Here is a 12,822-nt window from a genome sequence, read left to right on the forward strand (position 1 = left end):
TAGAACTGGACACGGAACAACAGACTGGTTCCAAATAGGAAAAGGAGTATGTCAAGACTGTATATTGTCACCCTGCTTATTTAACTTCTATGCAGAGTACATCATGAGAAAGGCTGGGCTGGAAGAAGCACAAGCTGGAATTAAGATTGCCGGGAGAAATATCAATCACCTCAGATATGCAGATGACACCACCCTTATGGCAGAAAGTGAAGAGGAACTAAAAAGCCTCTTGATGAAAGTGAAAGTGGAGAGTGAAAAAGTTGGCTTAAAGTTCAACATTCAGAAAACAAAGATCGTGGCATCTGGTCCCATCACTTCATAGGAAATAGATGGGGAAACAGTGGAAATAGTGTCAGACTTTATTTTTTTGGGCTCCAAAATCACTGCAGATGGTGACTGCAACCAAGAAATTAAAAGACGCTTACTGCTTGGAAGGAAAGTTATGACCAACCTAGATAGCATATTGAAAGGCAGAGACATTACTTTGCCAACAAAGGTCGTCTAGTCAAGGCTATGGTTTTTCCAATGGTCATGTATGAATGTGAGAGTTGGACTGTGAAGAAAGCTGAGTGCCGAAGAATTGATGTTTTTGAACTGTGGTGTTGGAGAAGACTCTTGAGAGTCCCTTGGACTGCAAGGAGATCCAACCAGTCCATTCTGAAGGAGATCAGCCCTGGGATTTCTTTGGAAGGAATGGTGCTAAAGTTGAAACTCCAGTACTTTGGCCACCTCATGCGAAGAGTTGACTCATTGGACAGGACTCTGATGCTGGGAGGAATTGGGGGCAGGAGGAAAAGGGGACACCAGAGGATGAGATGGCTGGATGGCATCACTGACTCGATGGACTTGAGTCTGAGTGAACTCCGGGAGTTGGTGATGGACAGGAAGGCCTGGCGTGCTGCGAATCACGGGGTCGCAAAGAGTTGGACATGACTGAGCAATTGAACTGAACTGAACTGAAGCTGAAGTGGGGGCTTCCCAGGTGGCACAGTGGTAAAGAATCCACCTGCCAGTGCAGAAGACATGGGTTCAATCCCTGGAGTAGGAAATGGCAACCTGCTCCAGTATTCTTGCCTGGAAAGTTCTATGGACAGAGGATGCTGGTGGGCTACAGTCAATGGGGTTGCAAAGAGTGAGTGCTTGTGAGTGCCTGTGTACTCAGTGCATGACTGAGCACACGAGAGAGAAGCTGAAGTAAGAAAGAGAGCTATAAATGTGGTAATGAAAAGTAATATAGATATCAGGGATGAGGTAAAGTCAGCACTCAGAGTTAGAAATAAAAACTAAATGAAGAGAGATGTTACATTACATCCAGAAATACAGAGGTGAAAACCTGGGACAAGTTGCAGATAACGATATGTTTGTTCTCAAAAACAGGTCAGAGAGTCAAGACTTAAGATTCTGAAGCAATTGATAAGGTGTTGCCATGGGGCACGCAGAAACCTTGTGTGCTGCAGTCCGTGGGGTCGCAAAGAGTTGGACGCACCTGAGCGACTGAACAGCAACAGTAACAGTGGGGAACTGGGGGCTTTTCCTTACTGGCTATGCTCCTTGGCTTATCTTTTTACCTGTTGAAGAATCTTTGTACTTCATAAACTGAAGAATAGCATAGGGCCTAATATGAATTGTTGTCTTCTGATATGCCTCTGGAGACAATTTTTGTTGTTTTGATATTGTTTTCTATAGCTGTAATTTTCTTTAAATTACTTTAAAAGTCATAGGTGTTCAGGATGGGGAACACATGTATACCTGTGGTGGATTCATTTTGATATTTGGCAAAACTAATACAATTATGTAAAGTTTAAAAATAAAATAAAAAAAAAAAGTCATAGGTGCTAAAAAGCCTGGTCTGTTAATGATATTATCTAGTGATATTCCGTAGTGTCCATTTATAAAATTTTATAATACCTCTTTCATATTTGGGGGTACTAATACCAGCCTATTCTAGAAATGTAGCATGATGAACATCTATAGCAGATCAGGTGTTTTGAAATTTCAAGAACCAACAAATAACCTTCAGATACATATAATTGTTAAAGTTTAAAACAGAATATAATGAAATATCACAGATATGTAATTATCATAGCATATTTTCCCAGTTTATGCCCTCAGTAAATTTAAGAGTAATTGACCAAAAATGAATATTTTCTGGTTTAGCATTCAGCCACCAATAGACAATGTCCAGGACTTGGAGTGTATGACTGGCTATACCTAATTTCAGCATATATATATATAAGCAAAGAATTTCTTCTGGAAGAATGAGTGCTTTGTGAGGGGTACCTTATTTATGTTTCTCTATTTTATTTTTATTGTAAAACTACTCTTCTGCCTCAAAAGGATTTTAAGTGTGACAAATTAAAGAAGGCATCATAAACAAGCAGGTGCGATTCACCTGCTTTTTAAAATTGACGAATTGTTTCTATTGGAAATAATAAAGTACTGGTTTCAATCAGTATTTGTGGTCATTGATCTGATTTATTGGTTTAGAGAGTTTGTTTTGTTCACTTGTCTATGTGTCATTTTCTCCCCGGAATTTCACTATAAATCAGATATACACTGTTCCTTTGAATAGCTATTTAATAGTTACAGCTTGAGGTAACTCATTTTTATGAGATAGCCAAGCTTTTCAAAATATTCTCTAATTTATTATACATATCTGATGAAAGGTAAGTTAAAAATAATTCTCCTTGTATTATTTCCCTTTTAATATGATGATGCTTATTATCAAAATAATAGCTAACATTTATTGATGGGCCAAACAGTAGGCCAAGTACTTTGTCTTCATTAATTCAGTTAATCCTTGCAGCAACTCAAGTAAGCAGTATCATGTTTCCATTTAACAAAGTCTGAGGCATGGATGGGTAAAGTAACTTGCCCAAAGTTATGTGTTTGGCAAAGACGAGATTCTAACTCAGTCTGACACCAGAATCCCATGCACATTATCACTTCACTGTAATCAGTTAACTTACCATATCCTGTTTTTCAAATTCTAGAAAAAAAAGTAATGTATAAAATAATAACCTAAATCAGTGGTTCCCAGCCTTGATTTTATACTAGACTCCTGTGATCACACCCAGGGATCTTGATTTAGTTAGTATAAGGTGAACCTGAGCTTTAGGATTTTTAGAAACTCCTCAGCTGATGTAGACTTCCCTGCTGGCTAAGTCGGTAAAGAATTTGCCTGCAATGCAGGAGACACAGGTTCAATCCCTGGATCAGGAAGATCCACTGGAGAAGGGAATGGCAACCCATTCCAGTATTTCTTGCCTGGGAAATCCCATGGACAGAGGCTACAGTTCATAGGGTTGCAAAGATTTGGACACGACCGAGTGGCTAAACACACACACAGCTGATGTACACTTAAGGTTGTAAACCACCATCCTACTCTGCTGTCTGACTGGAAATGGAAGCATTAATAGCAAGATCACCCTGTACATGTTTGTCTGATTACAATAGGAGTAAGGTTAGTAAGTGCATGTTTAAAGCTACGAGACCACTTATTTACAGAAAAATACTCTTTTGATCTGTTTAATATGTAACGATGTTTTAAATATCATGTTTTTATTTTGTTTTAAATGCAGACATTACCCATAGTTACCTTGAACAAGAGACTACAGGCAGAAATAAAAATACCCAGCCAGATGAGCAACTGCCTGTGAATTCTAAGGGAAGCATGCATCAGAAATCCAATGAATTAGTTAATGAAGCTACATATGAGAGCACAGAACTGCCAGAGCAGAGATCAAGGAATTTTCAAGTTGTCAGCCCTCATCCAGGTGACGAGACAGCTTACTGCACTGCAGGAAAATCCAAGTGAGTGCTAGCACCCTTAGATTTAGAAAGTAAGAATTGGGAGAACTTTTCCTTCCTCTCTTCTTCCCTCTGTTGCTCCCTTTCTTTTTAATGTGGCCCTAATTTGATGTATGGTTAACTTATTAGAATTTGGGGAGTTTTCTGTTATTTTCATTACGTTAATATAATGTGTCTAAGTCACTGAGTGAAAAAGCACAGGATGAGCCTGAATGAAGGTCATGAGGATTTTTTTTTTAATTGTTTTGTTTTTGTTTGTTTGGTCCTGAGGTTTTATATTTTGTTGAGTATTGTTTTAAGTGACCTTTCATTAAGGATCTGGAAATAACTATTACATTGATGAAAATGGTATATTTTTCATCAGAACCATAACTTGGCAGCTCCACGAAAAGACAAGCCCAAAGATATGTTTTGCTTTTGGTCAGCACTGTTCTTCATTTAAATGAGTTTGACTTCTTTTAGAAGGGTCACCTACTCTCCTGTTTACATTCCTTGATATTTTACATTTTGTAGTTTCTACCCATTCACTTTATCTACCTATTTTATGAAGAGATTTGAATTTGTGACACCTTTGACTTTTTCCTTAAAAGAGTAAAATACTTTGATAATTAGTCATGTACTATGAAAATATTGCTACATTTAAAGATTCTCAATGACTAATTTATAATTATATTGAAATATAAATATTGTATTTTCAGTCTAGACAAAGTCATATTTATGGAATACTTTTTAACAGAGTTTTATGTAGGAATACCTGTTTCTATTTACTTAAAAATTATGAAATAGGTATGTTAATGAATATTGATATATAATGAAGTAGATAATGTTAATATGTTCCACCCTCTTGGCAGTCAGTTATAGTCTTATGAAAGTACAGATTGGAGTATATTTTTGGGAAGTAGGGATGAATGAAAAGGTGATAAACTTTATAACCACATAGGAAAGGTAAATAGTAGAGACTGGGCTAAAGTCATCTACTTTTTCCTTCCCATCCTTTATAGTACTTGCTAACAAGTTAATTATTGTTCTCAAATAGCATACACATTGTCAAAAATTTATTTTGCTTACCCCTAAGTGTCACAGGAATAGGTTTTCATTTTTAATATGCTGTGACTTTAATAATGAAAATATGATATTCTGTCATTTATAATGAAAAATTATTTGTTGTTCCCAGTTTCAGAAAAGTAAGAATGTATCTGGAGTCCTGACCAAAAGTACAAATTGAATTAATATTCATAACCCATTAAAAACTGAATTCTTTAATTGTACTGAACCATCAATGGCACCCTACTCCAGTACTTTTGCCTGGAAAATCCCATGGATGGAGGAGCCTGGTGGGCTGCAGTCCATGGGGTCGCTAAGAGTCGGATACGACTGAGCAACTTCACTTTCACTTTTCACTTTCATGCATTGGAGAAGGAAATGGCAACCCACTCCAGTGTTCTTGCCTGGAGAATCCCAGGGACGGAGGAGCCTGGTGGGCTGCCGTCTATGGGGTCACACAGAGTCGGACACGACTGAAGTGACTTAGAAGTAGTAGTAGTAGTAGTAGTAGCAGTAGTAGTAGTATGCATCTCTATGGTGGTGGTGGTTTAGTCGCTAAGTTTTGTCCAACTCTTGCTACCCCACAGACTCCAGGCTCCTCTGTCTGTGGGATTTCCTAGGCAAGAGTACTGCAATGGGTTGGTATTTCCTTCTCTCTCGGATCTTCCTGACCCGGGGATCAAACCTGGGTCTCCTGCATGAATCTTTATAGTTATTACCAAATGTTTTTCACAGATTTAACTCTTCCTTGTGAGATTGGTGTATTAGTACCTCTGTGAATTTGTGATGTTTATGCTTTTTCATCCATAGTATTTTCTTAAGAGAAATTTTATATTAAGTAATTTTACACATTTATTGTTAAACTTGTTTCCCTGTTTGAAGTATAAAATGTACAGATCCTGTAGAGTGGAAATTATGTGTATATTGTTTTAATAGTTTTCTTCATTACAGCATCATGGACCACAGAAGTAATGATTTGCATTGCGAATGTACGAATCCTTGTCAGGTTACTTCAGATTTCAGTAAAGAGGAGACAATAGCGTTGCTTCTAAAAGAATTGAACATTCTCAAAGCAAGCAATAAAAAGGTACAGTATAGAAAGTCTGATAATTGTAGAGCATACTTTTAGTTATTGGCCTTCTAAGTTTGCTGTCACTCATCATAATTCAGTTTTATTGTGTACTTTAATCCTGGAACAGTAGCTTTATGCCGTTGCCATACCATGCCATTCAGGGTATGATTGAACTGAGACATGGGCTATGAAGAGCAGTTTCTTTTGTTTCCTGCCTTGGTGGCTTGCAATATCACTCGCTTTTTCATAATCTGTAGTACTTTTCATAGGTGCCTATAAAATTCAAGTTTTACTTCATTGGTTTCATGTTACTTTCTTAACTTTTTTTCTTTGTAGTATCTGTGCCCTGTGCTCAGTACTACATGTAAACTTTAAAGTAGCAAGGCTTGGAAATATTGTCATTTACCTTGTGTTATCTTATATTGCTGTATTTTGTCCAATCTAATTTATCATGTCACTTCTGACTCTTTTTCTAGTTACATTCCTTTGAGCTTTAAGTAATATTATTAAATAATGTTCATTTTCTATGCTTGCTGGTTTTTTTTTTAACCTCTATATACTTTTCTGATTCTAATATTCTATTTGTTTGACCTAATCAAACTGAAACATGATGTTAGGAGTGTCGATCATGTCTGATGGAAAACAACACAAACGACAAAAGCCGAGGGAGAAATTAAAAATAAAACATTTGGAAGGACTCCATATGAAAGCATGAGATATTTTCTGTACTTTCATCTAGCAGTTATTTATTGCATACCAATTATGAATCAGGTGCCAGTGCCAACTTAAATGGAAGTTGATGGCATAGCATTCTCAAAGGGAGATTTGTATCAAATATTAAGATTATTATCTTAATTAATTTTGTTTCAAAATATTAGAATTACTAAGAGAAGCTGTAATTTGTGCTATCCTTTATTTTATTACAATGATCCCTTCCAAGCCTTTTGCTTTAAGACAAAAGAATTTATCAGATTGCTTTTTGTCACAGTATATTTAATAATAATAATGTTCCTTCTTTAATTTCATTTGCCTATTAAGTGTATATTAAAATGTTTTTATAATTATTATGTCATTTCAGGTAATTATTATTTTGTAAATTATCTTAAAACCTTAAAGATTGTTTTTTCCCAAGAGTTATATATTCATAAAGTTAATATGTTATTCTATAAGGGTTTAGAGAAAGTAAAAATTAACACTGGGATTAATTATATTTGTGCAAGGGATATATTCGTAAGAATCCATGTTTTTTTCAATGTTTTTTAGCTTCAAGAAAAACTGAGTAAAGAAGATAAAGAACACAGAAAACTGAAGCTTAAACTGGAACTCCAAGAAAAAGCAACAGAAGCTCAAATTGCTGAAAAGACAGCAGGTATTGCATATGAGTATTAACATATGGCATTAAAAATCATACGCAAAGCTGTTATCTGATGTGGCTTGGTGAATACTAGCATGCTAACTTATTTGCCAAAGGAGGGAAAGCTCTGGCTCTTTTTTTTTTTTTTTTTTTTTGGGCTGCTTAGAAAATAGGTGGCTTTAACATCCTGGTACTGGTATTAGTGAGAGCTTTACCTGTATTCATACTGATTTGGGCATTAAATGCATTGTTAACACCATGTCAATCCAATCACAAAAAGGTTGTTTGTTTTGTTGGAAGGGCCTGAACAAACAAGGGGGAATAATGATTACCAGTGCCTCTACCTTTCATCCCAGCGGTTCAGATACCACTTATTGTTTTAGCTTGTTGAGAGGAAATACTTCTTTGTATGAAGATAGTCATATATTCATTGCCAGTGGAAACCTACATTTGATTCAAAAATCTGTTTTGTGAAGTTAATTTTCATCTGATGACATGGATGATGATGAAGATAATGTATTCTCTGAAAAGATTAAAGTAAAAGATTGCCTGAGTTGAAGATTATAAATGACTGCCTAAAATATGTTTTGGAGTCTATGTTCATTCATGAGTCTTTGTGAGGAGAAAATTTTTTAAATGTATCTGTGATGTGTTACAGATATGGTCAATTATCTCTGATGTACTCTTTCTCTTGCTTTCTCTCCTTCCCTAAATCACTTTATGAATCACTTACCCTGGTTGCCTTATATGAAATAATTCTGGTATTTTAGGTCAGAGATACAATTAACAGGTATAATATGTCCTCAAAACATTACTGTGCAAAGTAGAACATCACTAAGAAAATATAACAAAGATGATGAGAAATAAATATTCCAGCCAAATACCAGATATTTGTTTTTTGATTAATGTTAAACTACTGTGAATTTTTTGTTTCTTTTTTAGTGGGAAAATATGAAAGTAATGTATTTTAAGGAAAATTAACAGTATGTTAAAATGGATAGTTCAAATATAAATTTAGAACACTTAAGTTTCTTGGCTTTTTATAATCAAATATGTGTACTAATTGCTAGAATGGTATTATAAGAAATACATCTGTTGTTAGTGTTTGCGTTATAATTTAACTTTGTATATGTCTTTCAGATATAATTTATTAAGGTTTAAGCCATTGTGATTTATTGAAAATCATGAATTAATATGTCTACATAGCTCATTTATCTCTTAGAGGGGAAAACTGATTAAGCATATTTATTCTTTAAACTTTTGTATAGTATAGCTAATCGTATACTTTAAATATTTATTTATTGGTATATATTTAAGGATTCCCTATGACTAAACAGTATGAGTCATGCCTGCATAAGATGGAAAGAATTTGATTGCTTTATGATTCTTGTTAATCAAATTTTCTCATTAATGACAAAATACTTTAATGTTGAATGTTTGAAAGCTGTTTAGTATATTTCTATAACGTCCTAAGTTGATGAAAATGAAAGTGCTATATAGTTTCTCTGGAGCTAAGTAATACTGTTTTAAATCAAAATATTCCATATTAAAAGAAATACTTGCTAAAACATCTGGACATTGAAAATTGCAAATAGGATACAAAAATGTACATCTATAGTTTTTTCAAATAAAATGATAATTAAAATATGTGATATTCTAAGGAAATAGCCATTTTCTTTAAGTATATGATTTGTAAATATTTATATAAATAAGAATATTTGTATCAGTATCAGTTATGATAGCAATAAATTTAGGTACATTTATGGTATGAGACATCATGCAATAATTTAAAACCATTTATGAAGAATATTTAATGATATGAGAAAAACTTTATGACTCAAAGTTAAGTGAAAATTAGGGGTAAGCTGTATTCTTGATATAATTTTTGTTAAAAAACTATATATACATATATGTAATATAAAATTAGAGTCAAATTTTGGTTTTGTGAATGGATGTATAAATGCTTCAGTTACCAGTTTTCTGCCTTTTCAGGTTTTTTGCATTGAGCGTGGATTAGATTTACTATTAGAAAAAGTAAATGTTACTTTTAAAAGATGTGATTTTTTTTGTTGTTGTTACTTGCTCTCTAATCTTAAAATCATTCCTGCGATAGGTTTGACACATAAAGATTATATAAACCAAAATTCTATGAAATCCATGTAATGGCTTTGATCAAATCTTGCCGTTTTACCTGTGCTGTTTTTCTTGTCTTTCTGATTTTCCCCTTATTTATTTTTATGTCTCTATTATGTAACATATATGTATTTTTTTAGTTCATCTTATCTCCCCCCCAGTTGATAGTATAATTCATAAGAATAAGAATCTTGTATAGTCAAAACCATATAAAAGCAAAACGTTCCCAGTACTCTGTGAGACAGACTGAAGCAACGGGAAGACTATAAGCTTTCAAATCAGATGGACTAAGGTTCAAATCACAGCTTTGACCCTTAATACCAACCATGTGCCTTTGGGCAAGTTACTTATTAGCCTCTCCTGGTTTACTTTCTCCCATGTCAGATGTAAATATTAACTAATTTACCAGATTATTTTAAGGATTAGAGATAATGTATAGAAGCACCTAGAGTATAACTGGTACTCAGTAAATTGTAGCTAATATTAATATTTGGTTACTTTTATCTTTATGAAATTCTTAAACCTTTGATAATGTCAGAAGTCATGATAATATTTTTATTCTGTTTAGATTTCAGTTAGAATTTATAGTTTACTGTTAATAGATTTTAAGAGGGAAATAAAGAGAAAAGTGAAAGAAGAAGGTTTGGAAACCGGGATTGGATGATGAGAAAAATTACTGAAAAATGTATTATCACTAATACATTTTACTTAAATATGGATCTGAAATGAAATAGGATGCACAAGGTTTGGGTTTTAATCTGATATATACTTATGGTAAACCTTCATGTAGACTGTTACTGTTTCCTTTGCTTCTCTGTTAGTTTTTAATGTGAATAATGTACTATCATTGTAAAGTGATTTCATGAGTTTGAAGTGCAGTTGTATCCTGTATCGATAAAATCTCAAATGGTTGACTTTTTACCTTCCCCTTCTTTTTTGACAGCAGCAGCAGCAGCAGCAGCATCACTGCCATTGATACTTTTAGTAGGCATTTAATTGGAACTATGCTAACTTCTTTAAAAGTTAAACAAGGAATATTTATTGAAGGGTTTGTATGTACTAGACACTGTGCTAGGCACTAAATATGCATCAGCAAATAAGACAGATTTGGTATTTCAGACATGTCTTTTTGTTTGCAGTCACTTCTTATTCATAATACGTCATTGTAGTAGATGGTGGTAAATGCTTACTTAGACTTTGGATTCAGACCTTTGTTCTAATCTTTTTACTACTTATCATGTGTAAGTGACAGCCTCTCTAAGATTTGGTTAAAACCTGCTTAATAGGTTGCTGTGACATTTAAGTGAAATAATGTTTATGAAGTAGTTAACCCATTAGAAAGCACTCAATAAGTGGTAATTATGATGATAAGGAGATGATATTAGCATCTTGTTTCCTTAAGACTTCTTGATCTAATAGGGGGCATATCAAGTGTAGCTAATATAAATAACTATTTCATAGTTACTTATATATAGTTTTGTTTTTTATATTCCATGTTAAAAATATATATTTTACTTCATTTTATCCACATAGATTTTAGTTTTCCCTGACTTTTCAGAATTAAATTTGTTTGGAAAGTTTGAAAATATGAAAAATTTTAAAATCTCTACCAAGAAGAAAATAAAGGAAAATATATGCTACATAGGTCTTACTGTGTTTTAATTCATTAAATTATACATGTGGATAATATGATGTAAATTATTGGCGTGTATGACCTTCAGATACTAGGAGATATTTCAGAGAAGCACAACTAAAACATTGTCCTTTAAGTAAGTATCTTTTCTCATCTAAATAAAAGTGATTAAATCACAAACACTTCAAAATTTCATTTATTTAAATTGATTTTGACAGAGATAGTATTGTATTACCTTATTTGCATCCACTTAATTTAATTTCTCTTAGGTGGGTGATGTTATTACTTTTAAAAATAATTTGTTAATAAACCTTTCATTTTTCTGAAACAATCTCAGTGGACATTTTTTAGTGTTTAATATCTTAATTTTTATTAACCTATTGCATTTATAGTATACAGATGATGTGTGAATTTTTTCACAAAGAATATTTATTTAGTTTTTTCAGTTATTTTTGTGACATTTAGAATATTTATATTTCTTTAAAAGCCTTATTTTTCTATTTCTTAAACCCTATCTTTAGAATCTTTCCTCTATATGTTATTTTTCTTTCTTGCATGTCATCCATTAAAGATTAGCTGTGGAAGGTTGGAGCATGGAGAGATTATGAATGACAGAACAACTGCTGTAGAATAATAATCAGTTTTTGGTATTTAATGCTGTTTGACTTTTGCAGACACATTTCTTATTAACCTTTGGTACAAAGAGAAATCCAGGTTCCTGATATCTCATGGAGAAGATGAATTTGAGATCCTCTTCCAATTAAACTGAAATAAGGCCAATATTGGGTTTTAGCCAAAAGAACTCCTTAGTTCCTTATATAAATCTATCTGTTTCTTAGTTACATTTTACATATAATTCGGTGGTTATGTAGTTTGCTTATTAGTTAGCATACCATACTGATTCTGCAAGCATTTAATCCACCTTTTCTTGGTAAACAAATTCTTTTCTGTGCATCCAAATTTAGACTGCTAGTAAAAACAATTAAGTCTTTCTTATTACAGAGAATTCTCATTTATTTTTGGTAGAGACAAAATAAGTTTATTGTCCAAAGCATCAGAACATAGAATCCCTGAAATATGTAACTTATGTTTTTCTATTCAGACTAATATGTAAATGTTAAAAGTGTAGATATATCATCTACTGTTGTAGCAAATATATTAAAATACCCAACTAATTAACACATAAAAATAAAAATTGTTGTAAGAAAATATGTACATTGTTCTCTTGTAAAAAAATTATTTGTTACTGTATACCGTATCTCTGATGATGCTGATCATATAATGATTAAGAAGAACAAGAGTCATTTAGTTTGGTATATCAGAAGAACAGAAAATAACATACTATTACTTTTAAGAAATAATACACATTGGAATTCCATTTCTCTGTGTATATAATGGGCATTGGACTTCCCAGGTGGCACTAGAGGTAAAGAACCCACCTGCCAATGCAGGAGACGAAAGAGGTGCAGGTTCAGTCCCTGGGTCAGGAAGATCCCTGGAGGAAGGCATGACAACCCACTGCAGTATTTTTGCGTGGAGAATCTCATGAACAGAGGAGCCTGGCAGTCTCCACGCCATAGGTTCACAAAGAGTTGGATACGACAAAAGCGACTTAGCATGCACGTGTGCATAGGGCATTAATAAAATATGCTAGCCTTTAATCTAAAACCTAAATGCTGTAACAGTATTAATATAATGATACAGAGGATGAGATGGCTGGATGACATCACTGACTCAATGGACATGAGTCTGAGTGAACTCCGGGAGATGGTGATG

At 33.5% G+C, this 12,822-nt stretch overlaps 1 protein-coding gene across 3 annotated transcripts in view; it reads left to right on the forward strand.

Moving 5' to 3' along the window:
• MIPOL1 (mirror-image polydactyly 1) overlaps nt 1-12,822 on the forward strand; it is a 333,558-nt gene that overhangs the window by 102,407 nt on the left and 218,329 nt on the right. For all 3 annotated transcript variants that reach the window (XM_010835319.1, XM_010835320.1, XM_010835321.1), the window contains 3 exons: nt 3,582-3,813; nt 5,806-5,941; nt 7,190-7,295. In XM_010835319.1, coding sequence (XP_010833621.1) covers nt 3,582-3,813; nt 5,806-5,941; nt 7,190-7,295 — 474 coding nt within the window. The remainder of the gene's footprint in view (nt 1-3,581; nt 3,814-5,805; nt 5,942-7,189; nt 7,296-12,822) is intronic.

The sequence above is a fragment of the Bison bison genome, unplaced genomic scaffold, assembly GCF_000754665.1.
Source record: "Bison bison bison isolate TAMUID 2011002044 unplaced genomic scaffold, Bison_UMD1.0 scf7180017864041, whole genome shotgun sequence".
NCBI lineage: Eukaryota > Metazoa > Chordata > Mammalia > Artiodactyla > Bovidae > Bison > Bison bison.